The sequence below is a fragment of the Anser brachyrhynchus genome (genome assembly GCF_964034855.1).
Source record: "Anser brachyrhynchus genome assembly, chromosome: Z".
NCBI classification, from domain to species: Eukaryota; Metazoa; Chordata; class Aves; order Anseriformes; family Anatidae; genus Anser; species Anser brachyrhynchus.
Window position 1 is genome coordinate 31,598,989 of NC_137697.1, and position 14,742 is coordinate 31,613,730.

The window sequence follows — 14,742 nt, forward strand, 5'->3', positions numbered from 1 at the left end:
TTCAACCTAATTTCCCAAGCCCAGTTCTGTCTAGTTTCTCTCTTTTCTGTTTGGCCTTCAGATATCTCCGGTATTTATGTTCCTGTTCCTGCCCTGTTAAGCCAGACCCTCTTCTTTCCTCCTGACTCCTCAACATCTGTAAACCCTTTTTCCTCTCAGTTCCTTCCCTCTTCCAAACTTTGTATCCCTCCCCATCTGCTCATCAAGCTTTTCCTCCAGGCTGTTATTCATTTCTACTGATGTGCAGTTCTTTTAAATGGTCTGTGGTCTACACTTGCTCCCTTTTCCTCTATGACCCCAGACCTGATGCCCTTGGCAAAGTTTCCCTCTGCTCTGCTCGTTGCTAGCATATTATTCTCCTTCCCCAACACATGTGTACATTATTTTTCTCCTCTACTGAGGTAAAACAGCCAAAAGCTTAGGGAAGAGGAGGATTTCTGCATGCCCATCTGGACCTAGCATGCCCTGCAGCACCATAATCTTGCAACTGCAAGAGAGGTCCAAAACAGCCCCATGTGGGAGAACGCCTACTGCATTGAGAAAGAGTTTCTTGGTTTGCAATTTCTGCTTTAGAAAATAAGAGTCAAAAAAAAAAAAAAAAAGAGAAAAAAAATGAAAAAAAGCTAGAGACTTCAGGCAGTGCAGGGGCATGGGTATGCAAACTGGATGAATCCTGAACAGGGTGAGAGCAAGGATTTGAAACTCCCATCTGTCAAGTTAGTACTTCAAAGGCAGAGTTCCCAGATTTCCTGAGGTGTGTGGATCCTGTCTTTCTGTGCAGAATCCTCTGTCCCATAAGCTCACTTTCCTTCTAATGCAGAATAGAGTGGTTTTTAAATTAACTCCAAAAAGGAAAAAAGTAATGACAGAAAGACTGTCACTCAGTCCTGGTAGAAACATACCTGCTTCACAATTTGGGATCAGAGTTAAACTCCCTTACTGCTGAACAAATGGAGGCTCTTTTTGAGCTCCAGAGAACAATTTACCTGTAGTAAATACACAATTGCAGTAAAACATACGTTCTCCCTGGCAGATTTCAGCATTTTCTGATTGGTGCCTTATATGGCATACGTTATACATTGACACAGATTAAATTTCTCTCTTGACTGGAACAATGCATGCTTAGGAGGAGTGCTAGTGACCCAGCAGTATGCCCGAACAGCTCGTGGCAAGTGGTGGAGCAGAGCTCCTGGAGGACGGCTAGCTGAGGGCAGAGCACTCCCTTAGCTGTGCCATTCTGCCTCTCTCCTCCTCCTTCTCCTCCTCCTCTCTCCCTCCGTTTTCTTCCCTTCTGCCTTCGCCTGTTACACTTTCCCCAGACCCCTTGGCTTTGTTGTGCTGCACGTCTGATTAGCAGGAGGGGGATTGGCTGCTCGCCGGCTCAGGGAGCGCTTCCCCGCAGCCCACCCCTACCCACCCACCCACCCCTGGGTCAGGAAATGTGAGCAGGGCTAATGGAGGCGGAGAAGCAGGGCTGAAGTTCGCACCAGCGCTGGATGTGACAGCAGGCAGCAGGCAGCGGAGCGCTTCGCAGCTTGCTCTGTTTCCGACCCCAAGTCCCGCACGGACCCAACCATGGAGGGCTGCCGCTGGACCGCTGCTGGCACCCTGCTTCTGGCTTCCCTCCTCCTGGTAAACACTGTTTCTTTCGCGTAAATGTGCCTCACTTGTAGCTGATACTGTGTCTGCGTGTACATACGCGGGTGGGGATGTTTTTATTCCTTAAGATCACCGATGGAGTTTGTTTTGAACAAATCACGTATACTTTATCTTTGCTAAAGTACTGCAGACTTTGAGGCTTGATATTGTGGGTTGCTGCAGGCAGAGCCAAGAAGTTGGTGTTGGCATCACTTTTATAAACTCGGAGAGCAATGACTTGTGAACGGTGATTTAAATGCTTGGGATTTGGAGAAGTGCTGTTCCTCCCCCTTTAAATCAAACTATAGCACACTAATGTTCCTGGAATTTTCTTCCTTCCTTAAAGAGAGAAAAAGAAAAAAAAAAAAAAAGGAAAAATATTTTTTGCTGTGCACATGCAGAGAAACCAGGTACAGCATGTACTGAACTTTTTCCTGCAGCCAGCTTAAATGAGCTCTTATTATTGCTGTAACTTGTTGGAGAGACAAGTTTATACCAACTTTTAGAAGATATATTATGTGATATCTGGTATACTTCAAGGCTATAATGTTGATCATTATTGTATGATTTTCTTGCATAATTCCCCTGATTATCCTGATAGGATGCTCTACAGCTGAATGCTGTAGCTCTGCTGTTTGATTGAGATTAAGTGTTCCATTGTGACTCATACTAAATTTTATAGGTGTGTTTGCTATCAGAAAATCTGCAGTGAGAATATTAGTATATACAAACTTTTGATACCATAGTGGTCTTGGAATAACTTTATGTGTTGGGTTTTTGTTGTTGTTGTTGTTGTTTTTTGTTTTTTTTTCTGAACATATGCAAATAGAAAAGAATCTTAAAGAAATAAAATGAACTTTGTAGTTGCTTGCATCTTCCTATTTATTTGTATGAAACAGTCTGTGCTAGTTATTGCAAACTAATGTCTTAACACATTTTTAACCACATTTTTAACTAATCTGGACCTAAATTAGTGGGATAACTATATTCCAAATGCTTAATAAAAACAATGGTATGATTTTTTTAAAAAAAGCTTTTAGATATTGAATCACTAAATGGCATTTCATTACTGGAAATAAGAAAGCTACCAAGACTGAGATTTAAATTTCCAGTTTGTTTAAAGGTCTATTTTTCTATTTAAAACATTGAAATCACACAAAATGGCATAAAGTCCAGCATTGGTTCTCTTTCACATATGAAAATGAGAAGTTTATAACCTGATGACTGTAATATACCATGAGCCAATCCTGCAGTACTAATTTAGAGAAGATCAACAGGAGATATGACTCAACAAGACTATGTAAGGACTGTAGGATTTGGCCCCATATTAAGCTCATACTCATAACATTTATACTTCACTCTGCTGCTTGTGAATTAAGTTCTCAGTCCCTAATTCATGAAAATAAATAGTGTATTCTGCTGCCAGCTATTATGCATTATATTCCATACTATACAAGTTTTTATTTGTATGACTTACCCTGCCTCAAGAGATTTCCCACACACACACCTCCCACCAAATCTCTTTGTGGCCTTAAGAACTGTGATGTGAAGCAAGCTTAACTTTCTTTTTTGAATCAGACCATTCTTTTACTCTGTCCACAGACAGGAAAATCTCTTACTAGCTTTCAGCAGGAGATTAGGTAAACATGCAAGAATTTGACTTCTAGGTTGGATAGAGATAGAGATAGAGATAAATTTAAGATACCTTGGTCTAAATGTTGCTACTGTAGTTTATTGCAGCATGAATTCATACAGGGTATGGCTCACTGATGTTTTTGAAAAAAAAAAAAATAGGCTCATGACATGGCTGTTAGCCTTATAGGTACCAGCCTCTAATCAAGTGGGTGGTATGAGTTCAGAGCTATGGAAATCTATGTCTGGATTTACGTTTTTCTCTGAACTTGTTTGTTTCTAAAACCTCTGTCTTGCCTACACTGGGCAGCATGAGCAGCCTACAGTCATGAAGCACTCCAGTAACATCAGTAGAAGTGTTTGCAGTTTTAAGCACTAGGGCTTGTTAACAGCTGCTCACAGGATTAATCTTACAATCATTCATCAAATGCCCTTATATTTTCAGTAAGACACTGTACAGAAGAGTAGTGCCTTTGCTCTTTGATTTGCTTCCTAGCTCCTATAATGATCTTGCATAGCCCAGACACAGTTCCAGCCCATACACACAAAATGCTAAAGGGAAGGACAAGTCCAGAGGCACCATCCGTGGCATCCCCTCATTAGCCAGCAGATACAGTCTGCTTCAAGGCAGACCACCTGGAATGGTGTAGTGGTGAGTGTAGCACTCCATCACAGTTCTTAATCTTCTTCAAAATAAATAATTTTCAGTTGAGTAATAGAAGAGAAGGCTGCTTGATTAAAATCTGTGGGGTTTGTACTTTATTTGATAACAGCCCTAGAATTTGCTCCGTGCCCAGACATCCAGTTTCCCTCGTACAAATGGCAGTTAGGTACTTTCACAGATATTTTTAAGAATCTGAGCTATAACTCCAGTTGCCTGTCTTGAAAAACTTAGATCAGATCGAAAACAACTTGAAAAGACGGTTTCTCTCTTCCCACACTAGGCAGGTATTTGGAGGATTTTGATCATTGCTCTGCGAACTTTTGCGTGCTAAGAAAATATTAGTACACCACTTTTAAGAGAAACAAAAGAGAGCAGGCAATCTGTTCCAAAGATTTCCCTTTCTATTGGTTTAAAAATAACAGTCTAACACAAGCAAATCACAGTTGTCTAACTCAAAGGGAATGTGGCCAAAACCATAACCAGCCATTGACATGCGTGTTCATCCAAACTTGAAGTCAAATCACTTCATGTCAGAAGGGCATTTAATCACATTTGCATTTGTTGTTTGCATCTTTTCAGTGGCTTTTTTTAGCTCTCTGGATTGCTGTTGTGTTATTTACAGAACTAACACTATGAACTGTAATAAAGTACATGTGTTTTTTTCTGAAGGATTTCTTTCTTTTGCTGTGCTGATTTGTACATGGAAAATAGTCAAATACAATAGTCCATTCCTTCCAGGCTCTTTGGCATCATATTCTCCTATTATCTTACTGGGTCTGTCTTGGATGACCACAACCACAGTTAGCAGTGGAATGAATATAATGCTTCTTGTTTACATCTGAATGTACAGTGCTTGACAGTTTTTCCTTTCATGTGTAGATAGGCATACCTACTGCAGTATGTCTGCTCATCTGTTTCTACATTTATAGCTGTACAGAGAAGGATTTTCCAGTACAGCGTCCAAAGTGTGCACATCTTTGTGCATAGACATGTCTACGAGCAGACTGGCATTTGATCACCCCAGCTGGGTAAGGATGCACTGAAATTCATAGCTTAACTGTACAAACTTATGATTTATTCATGCAAAAGGGTGGAAATTTTCTCACCATTGTGGTTTATCACCAGTGCCACCATACTCTGGATGATTCATATCTATAAAGGACACAATAGCTTACACGAACATCTAATGCTACTAAGAGTGTATATTCGTCACTTTCTTCACATTTTACTCTAGAATTTTGTGTTTGGACTTATTTAAGTTACCTCCTCCTTCAGAGTTTTTTTTAAGTATATCATTTATTTACTCTTTCTTTACCAAGTGACAAGGCTTCTTGGACTTTGTGTTAGACTGCTTGCAGAAGCTGCACTAAGATCATGTGGTGGCATTTTATTTTTCCTTTGATTTTAAGTGAATAGTACTTAATGAAGGCTGCTGAGCTGTTGGGCTTCTACATCAATGTCACTAAATATAGGTGCAATTTCTTTTAATGACTTTTGCTAGATTCATAGGTCTGGCAAGGAATAATGATGAAACTATGGAACTGAACACCATAGAAGGTCTGAAGATTAGAGTACAGTCACCTGTAGTCATAGATCTGTCATCTGAATAAATTCATACGCTAAAAATTCTCAAGGATCAGTAGTTAATGTGAAGCCTGAGTAGTCTATATGCCCGGATTAATAGTTACTTAGGAGAGGGCTATCAATCTCTGCATAACTGAATTTTCACTGAAGCAAACCAAAACTGTATCCTTTATAACTGTGCCGGTAGTTATCCAAATATATCCTCATGGTTTCTGTCATGGGGTTGTCTTCTTAAACTTGCAGGCAGTCCTGTTATCTCTATTGCTGTTTTTCATAGCTATTTTCTGATGGTTGTAAGAAAAGTCAGAGCTGTACGGGCAGCAATTACATAGATAAAAACTGGGAAACTGCAGGGGGGAAAAAAAATGTGAAAATGCATTATCCAACAGATGCTGTTGTGTCAGGACAGGGAGAAAGAAAAGAGAAGGGAACCCATTCTAGCCCAAGCCAGGAACAGTTATGAAAGCAGTCTTCTCATGTGGTGGATAGTAACTAATCAAAAGTTGTTGTGAACCATTCAATTTCATCAAAATACTGTATGTTGGTATGAAATGCAACTTATTCCTAGCTGTTGTACAGGAAGGGTTGACATTTGCCCTTGGCATTGCCATTGTTTCATATCAGCAGATGGGCTGACCATTTTTGGACTTTGGATGTCTTATAGAACAGGATCATAGAATCATAGAATGGTTTGGGTTGGAAAGGACCTTAAAGATCATCTCATTTCAAACCCTCTGCCATGGCCAGGGACACCTTCCACTACACCATGTTGCTCGAAGCCCCATCTAACCTGGCCTTGAACACTTTCAGGGATGGGGCATCCACAGCTTCTCTCTGAACAAGCTGTTCCAGTGCCTCACCACCCTCATCATCAAGAATTCCTTCCTAAAATCTAAATCCTAAAATCTAATCTAAATCTACCTTCTTTTAGTTTAAAGCTATCACCCCTTTTTCTATCACTCCACTCCCTAACAAAGAGTCCCTCCCTAGCTTTCCTTTAGGCCCCCTTTAGGCACTGGAAGGCCGCTATAAGGTCTCCCTAAAGCCCTCTCTTCTCCAGGCTGAACAACCTCAACTCCCTCAGTCTGTCTTCACAGGAGAGGTGCTCCAGCCTTCTGATCTCCTAATCCTTAAGAGTATGTTCAGGAAAACTGGAGAAGGTAAGAGGTACACATTTCATGGAGTGTTGTAAAATCTTTTGTAGCTTCCTGGCCCTGTAGGGTGTTGAGCATAGCCCAGTCATGCTAAATGTTTAGTGCAATATGATCATTCAGATGTCCTTATATCTCAAGAAATGCTTAGGTTTCATCACAGGCCTGAGATTTGCTATCATGTATGCTAAGATTCACTGTACATATTTGGACTTGTATTTTAAAAAAAAAAAAAAATTTTAAAAAAAAGCTGATGTGCAAAAGGGAAATGAAGAGAGGATTGTCTGTTGGGGATTATAGATACTAGAAATTTTTTTAAGTTGGTATCACATTTTTAAAGATGACATTCTCACATGTTTTACTTGTCTTTCAAGATGATTGTATGCAGTGTTTTATCAGTCTCTGTTGAAGGTTCTCCCACAGCTGTATGGAGTCATCAACATTTAAGTTTTTGCCCATCTTTCTGGAAGTAGCAAATGTTATTCTTAGAATAACTCCTAATATAAATATAAGATTCATAAGCACAGTATCAGATGAAATTTCAGATCAAAATTTTCAGCTATATAAATTGTGCCTCTGTTAACTACATTAATGGTATATTGAATTTCATCTGCACAGACTTTGTACTACAGTCTTTTCACTTCATAACTGTTTTTGTTGTGAGCTTTTTCATGTGGTATTTAAATGTCATGCTTAGGGGCAATTAAAATGTATCCAAAAAACACTGGTCATGAATATCCTTGGATGAAACCTGAGTGACCATTTTGTCTTATTTTCAACAGAACAACTTTGTTGAGGGTTGTGAGTTTGTTATGGCCTGAGTCTGAATGTACATTTTGAAGACTACTGCAGACCAGAACCTTGACTCTGCTTCACTGACAGTGAGATGACACCATATCCAAGATTACTAACTCTCAGTTTATTTCCTTTCTTTTTTTTCCCTTTAAGTGTTTTGATTAGAATTTTATTTCACATGTGAGCAAGTTCTTTTCTTTGCTGCCACAGCCCAACTTCCCCAAATTTCTTGCATAAGTAGATAACATTGTGGTGAAATTGGGAAGCAATATAGGCAGGTTACTGGGGGAGGGAAAGCAGCGAGGGTAGCTTGTGAGATTTATTCTGCTTCCAAGGCAAGCATATGCTGAAATCTTAATAGTTTTGCCACCTGTGAATTATTTGGATATATCTCACAGGAGTGTTCTTTCTTCTGTTTGTGTAGAGAAAAAAGTGGTATGCTCCTGATTCTTCAGTGCACTAATTTTTACACTGTTTCCAGTTTCATCTTCACTGCCTTTATGGAATTTCTTCCAGAGCTTCAACCCTCTAGAGGTTGCCCTGAGATTGCTGCCTTTCAGGGACTTCTTTTAGAGCAAGTTCAGCAGGGAGGGTGTAAGGGCTGAGGGAAGGGTGTGTGTGATAACGTAAGATATCCTGAAATAAATTCCAAGAGTGCTCAAGAAATGAGACAGGAAATTATATGCAATTTATAATAAATTCAAACTGTCCCATAAAATAAATATAACTCATTTTGTTTCCATATGAATGTTCTGTAGGGGTGTCATATTTCCTCTTCTAGCTTTGTTGGATATAATCTCAGTCCCTGTTTGAAGTTTGTTAGTGTATTGTTCAGATCCTGTGCTATATCAACAGAAACAGAAATGAAAAGGAATAAAGGAAGCAATAAGGTCTCCTACTGTTCTGGTGCTGGCATCAGATTGGTAGTTTATTTATTTATTTATTTATTTATTTGCTTACTTACTTACTTGCTTATTGACTTACTTAAATCCCTGTATTTCTTTCAGTCTGGACTGTTAAAAGCATCTGTTATACAGGGCTAATATAATTGCCCTTAACAAGCCCACAGCTGTCTTTTCTTTTTCATTTTGGTATGTGGATGGATTATGATTGTGGACGTGTTTTGGATATGACATTTTCATAGTTCCTGTTTAAAAAAGAGAGTGGGGGATTTTCAAGTTACTGTGGTATCAACAATGTGTTCCTTAAAGGTGTATCCAGGGCCACATTTTAAAGATGAAAGTTCTGAAGGGGAGGTTGAGGATGTAATTCAATAGAAATTTTTGAATCTAGAAACTTAAGCATCCCCTGCTTGAGTTGTAAGACTCTGCTCTGGTACTCCAAGCTTGAGCAGTCTTGGTCTGTAATGAGTTCAACCCCATATCAGTGCTGGTGAGCAGCAGGGCAAAAGGGAGTGGTTTCCCACATCTTACCAGAGATGAAGACTGGCAGGGAGGGAATGCCACAGCCTCTTCTGTGCAGCATGCTGGCTCCAAAATGTGGATGTGTCTTTCTTTTTATTTGGTGAGAGGAAAGAAAACATTTTTTTCATTATGTGTGATATGAGAGGCCAGTATGACAGCAGCAACAGCTTATAACCTGGCAGTCTTTACATCTTTGTAATTTAAAATAATGAAGAAAAAAAAATCTGATACTCTGAGAAAACTCATGCATGTTGGTACTACAAACTCTTAAAAACTAAGTGCATTTTCCTTTAAAGAAACATCTACATTAATTTGAAATCAATTGGTAGTGATTAAGGGAGAATAAATATGTTAGACGATACCTAAGATTTACAATTAATTCCTAAAGATCCTGTGAGCTTTCTTTACCTATCTTCCCTTTTTTTTTGTTGTTATGACATGAGATCTTGAACTTTCCACATAATTTCTGGTTTTCTTCCTCCCTCCCTCCCTCCCTCCCTCCCTCCCTCCCTTCCTCCCTTCCTCCCTTCCTTTTTCCCTTCCTCTTCTTTCTCCCTCTCTTTTACTCTCTCTTCTTTTACATAAACATTTACCTTTCAGTTTTCCTGTCTCCACTGAGGCTCAATGTTTCGACCCCTTATATGGCCTCTTGTTGTGAAAATAAACACATACACAGCTCCATGAGGTAACTGAGTGAGATGGCAGACCATCAGAAGGAGAGGAGGCTTCATTTATTTTGAATAAACCTCACAATTGTGGGTGTTTATCTGAAATTACACAAGCCCTTGGAGAGTTCTCCTCCCTTCCATGAAATGCCTCCTGACCAGAGAGTGCCATCTTCTCTCATAACCCATGGCAACTTGTCTTACTGCTCCCACCTGCTGCAGGGGAGGCTGAGCCACCCCGGGGCTGACAGGCCTGCTTCCTTCTAGGTTAACATAACAGGGTCTTCTGGCTCGGACTTTCAGAACAAGATTTTCTCAATCCAGTCCAAGTGGGGGTTGATGCATACAAAAGGACTCACGGTTAGCTTTTGTGGCCTGTGCAGAGATTTAGTCTGGGTGAATATCTGAAGCCTAAGGTCAGTTCACTAAACCAAAGGCAAATAGCTAATACACACTTATGCAACATGTTACCCTGACTCTTTGGGGGAGACAATGTTTCACCAATGGAAATGGGGCTGTCTGCCAGGTGTGGACCTTTTTTTTCTTTTTGAGGCCAAAAGACACGGCCAAGCCAGCTTACAGCTTTCATGTCGTGCCACTTAGAAAACATGTAGCAGGCATTGTCACAGACAACAGTTTTTCTTTTCTTTCTTCTCCTTTCTGTGTACCCCTCTCAGCTCCTTCCCCACCCCCAGTCCTTCCTACGTGGAAGGCAAACCCAAAGTCCTTGAGTGCAAGATGTACTTTTGAACCCATGCTGTTGGGTGGGTTCCGAATTCTGGAAAGTGATTTCACCCACCCTGCGTCTGAAACAGTCCTAGCCCCAAAAACTGCTCTGAGTCAATTAGGCGACAAGTCTGAGGTTGAGCCAGCTTGGACCTGCTCTGTATTGGATCACCCATGCCTGGTGTTTACACCAGCACAGCAGGATTTAAATACAACAGGGTGTTGTAACTTGGGTCTGTGAAAGCAAGAAAGAGAGCTCTTGTATTCTCATTGCTCCCCTGGTGTATATTTTCATATGGGTAACTGCAGTGAGAGATAGGACTGATCTGAGTTTTACAAGGCACCGTTATAAAATGTTATAGGGAGCGCAGCATGCAGTGTGTTGAAGTGATATGGTGTCAGCTCCATCCCCTGCCAGCAACCCCCCTGGCCGGCTGCTGCCCTTTTTGAAGAAATGAGCTCATGTTTGGCACATTTCTCCTGGGATACAACTTCCAGTCCAGCCTTGGGAATGGCTGTTTAGTTCTTAATGTACTGACATAACTGTTTATCTTTTCTTCCATTTTTTGTTGCAGACTAGAAGCTGTGTACTCCCTATGATGGGTCATGAGGATACATTTTAAAAGACTACATGTACAGCTATATGACTTGCCTGAGGGCAGGAGGAATCCCATGGGACAATGGCAATAGCACTGGCAATGCTTTTGTCCTTCAGAGAACACTTGATGCCCACAGCTAATGACTGTCATAGGGTGCAAATGAGTACAATGCTGAGGTTACAGGCATTCTGTTTTCAGGAGATCAGAGTTCATTGTGACGCTGTGTCTCCTTATTACTTATGAAATAACCATGTCAGGTCATATATAGTTATTTCCCCCTACCTGAACCTCTGCCTTCCTGTACAAAAGTAAAAAGGTGTCATAAATTTCCCTTTTTCTTTTCCCATAGTAATAAGCCTGCCCTGCACAGCTATGGTGTTTAAGAGAAGACAAAAAGGAACAAAATGGACTACCACAGCAAATTTTTACTTATGTCCCTGGGAACTGAGCTAGCAGTTTGTCTGTTGGGTGTCTTCCCCCAGAGTAAAGAAAAATTATCATAGAATAGAATATCATAGAATATCCTGAGTTGGAAGGGACCCTTAAGGATCATCAAGTCCAACTCTTGATACCGCACAGGTCTACCCAAAAGTTTAGACCATGTGACTAAGTGCACAGTCCAATCTCTTCTTAAATTCAGACAGGCTTGGTGCCTTGACGACTTCACTGGGGAGCCTGTTCCAGTGTGCAACCACCCTCTCTGTGAAGAACCCCCTCCTGATGTCGAGCCTAAATTTCCCCTGCCTCAGCTTAACCCCGTTCCCGCGGGTCCTGTCACTGGTGTTAATGGAGAAAAGGTCTCCTGCCTCTCGACACCCCCTTACGAGGAAGTTGTAGACTGTGATGAGGTCTCCCCTCAGCCTCCTCTTCTCCAGGCTGAACAGGCCCAGTGACCTCAGCCGTTCCTCGTACATCTTCCCCTCCAGGCCTTTCACCATCTTCGTAGCCCTCCTCTGTACACTCTCCAACAGTTTCATGTCCTTTTTATTTGTCCATCTATTGCTCTTCACCTTGACTCTGCTCGCAGGAGCAGAATAAATGTTGAAAAATTTAAAGAGGATCTTAGAGAGATTTCCTGTTCTCGCCTTCTCATCAAGGTGTCTTACCCCATTTCTTCTAAGTGATAGATGATTTAGATCCTGAAGAAATGGTAAATTAAAAACAACACAGAAAAAGATTAGGATTTTTTTGTTTTGTTTACTCCTTTTTAAAAGGCTGGAAAAAAAAATAATCCTGGCCCGTTTGTCTGTAGTAGCAAGTTCTAAGCATAAAGTAATTATCCAAAGTACAGGATATGCCCTCATTCACGTGTGTATCTTTGCTAGTGCCTTCCTTGGGGCATGGAGTCACTCAGATCTAGAGTTTTCTGTGCCAGGGGTTTTCCATAGGAAATATTCTCATGATCCTCTCACAGGCCTTTTGCCTGGTCTTGCAACTGCAAAGGAAGCAAAAATTCCTCAGTTAATTTCCAAGACTGGAAGCCAGGAGCATGTGAGCTGGTACTCTGCTCACTACTCCACACCGGACCAAAGACAGCTGCTGCACTCCAGGAGCAGAGGAGACAGTGTAGGATACCCACTTATACCTCAAAAGCTCTGACGTTTATTGCAGCTACTTTTCTTTCCAGGTTGCTTACCAGAGAATACAATGTTTTAGTAGCAGTTTGAACATGCATCCTTTTGATTTGGTTATAGGAAACAGTGTGCAGTTAATCACAGGAGCAATTGCAGCCATGGTCACTCAGCATCTCAGGTGCAGCAAACAGCTCTGGCAGCCTGGGCAGAAGGGAATTTGTTCTTTTCAACTTTTAACATCTGTGAGAGCAAAATTCCCTTTCCTTTGGTAAGGATGTCTGATGGGTAGGCAGGTTTTTCTGGCTTGTGTGGTCCTCCCTCAGGGTGGCTGGCTGGCAGTTCTGGTGGGTGAAGTCATCTTTACATGGGATATGGTGAGGACAACAGGAACACAAACTATCACACCACCCGAACCCTGACCCTGACCCTGAAGCAGCCCCCTTGGTAAAAGAAAATAGGTCACCATTCATTCCTATTCCATCTCTGGATATGCTGCTAAGCTATCCTGGGGAGCTCTGCTTGGATGAGATGCATGAAATGGGCAGATATCTAGTGGGAGGTGGTGGGTGACTATTACCATGGTGAGTCCTGGTGCTTCCAGGGAATTATTCTCCTCACAAGATAAGGCTTATTTTGATAAGACCTTTCTTCAGCATGGTAACGGAAGAGCTGATGTGCTTCAGACATACAGTACTGTTTAAAGTGATGTGCAACTTCATGCCTAGATACATTAAAAATAATTTTTTGTGCACTGCAAACTGGACATGTCTAGATATTTTATTCATGACTTTTCCAAGAGAATAGCTCAGGAAAGTTTCCATAGCTAGTCAGAAAAGTCTTGCATGTTAATATTTTGTTTGACAGTAAATACCAGTAATAATTCAACTGGCCATGATTTTTTCTGTCTTGCCTTCCTTTAAAAGACAGAAATTTCCAAGCAGTTTCCTATCTGAACTGTAATCCATCCATTACCTTGGATGGAATGCAACAAAAGATATGCAACACCATGCAAATGAAATCTTACAAACCATATATTTACATTGGTTGAAGTTTTGAAATGTTTCCTAAAAAGGGATAAGGGACTTGTCTTCTGCTGTTACACACCTAGATAAGTGCTGAGAGCACTAGATAAGTGGTTCAATACAAACAGCATTTCAATACACTGTGAAGTACCTCAGTGTATCAGTTTCACCTCAGTGACAATTTAACATCAAAGGATGATCAAGGATTACTCAAAAGAGGGAGAATGTATGGTTTGGAAAGAATTCATACAGGGATGTGTTTGGATGTATCTGAAAAGGAAGGGCAGAAAGCCCACATAATAGGGAAAATACTTTTTTTTTTTTTTTTTTTGGTCCCTAGTATCATTTTCACAGTAGCAAAAGACAAGTTAGGCAATGGCCTCAGAGGAGCCTTGCATATTGTCACTGACAGTTCATCATACCCCTAAACAGTGGGGATATGATAAGAACCAGATGATCTAAATTTCTTAACCAAACCCAGTGGTGCATATCATCTGGGAAATAACTGTGGCTTAAACTCTGTATCACTGCCTTAGTCCAACAACAGGTTAACTGCAGTTTTCACTATCTGTGTTGCTGTTTAATCTAAGAAGCATACTGGTTGCTTGAAAAATATGACTTTAGCAGCATTTTGCTGAAGGAGGAGGCAGATTGGTATCCTTCGTAACTGAGGAGCAATGAAACAACATGATCTGTATTTATATGCACTCCTCTCTGTGTGACACTGACAAATAGTTGGATTCTGTAGGGATACTCCAGTTCCAAATAAAATTTTAAATTAAATTCCGGTATGCAGCTAAGAGATTTATTTTCTTAAGGCTGAATTGCTTTTATAGGTATCAGGATATGAACAGAGGTTTTGCTACTTTTCATGTTTCTCCCTCTGTGCACCCACACACATGTGTACACACATGCTCTTAGAAGAAATATGGTTTTCTCATCAGGGATGCAGCTCCTGGATGGCCAGGCAGCTGTTGTGATTTAAGGATGTGTGACACTTGTTGTGTATTTCACATACTATTCCAGATGGTTTAAATGATTTCTGTGTACTGTGTGTTAGTGGAGAGGGTAGGAAAGGCCCGTTATTCAGCTTGGAGTCTGAATACAATATGTATGCTTGACAACTCTTTAATAAGTTCAGAAATTACTGTTAACCACTGATACTGGATTTTATTATTTATTTTTTTACTATAAAATTGGATACAATTCTTTTAGGCTTACTTGATTATATCAGACTGTTTCTGTTTATGTTCTAAAAATCCCTTTGT

At 40.6% G+C, this 14,742-nt stretch overlaps 1 protein-coding gene across 1 annotated transcript in view; it reads left to right on the top strand.

The window, feature by feature from the left end:
- The first annotated feature begins 583 nt into the window (after positions 1-583).
- Positions 584-14,742, top strand: part of LOC308185858 (ADAMTS-like protein 1) — a 203,742-nt gene continuing 189,583 nt past the window's right edge. The window contains exon 1 of the mRNA XM_080574482.1: positions 584-1,632. Within this exon, the coding sequence (XP_080430608.1) occupies positions 1,576-1,632 (57 nt within the window). The 5' untranslated portion in view covers positions 584-1,575. The remainder of the gene's footprint in view (positions 1,633-14,742) is intronic.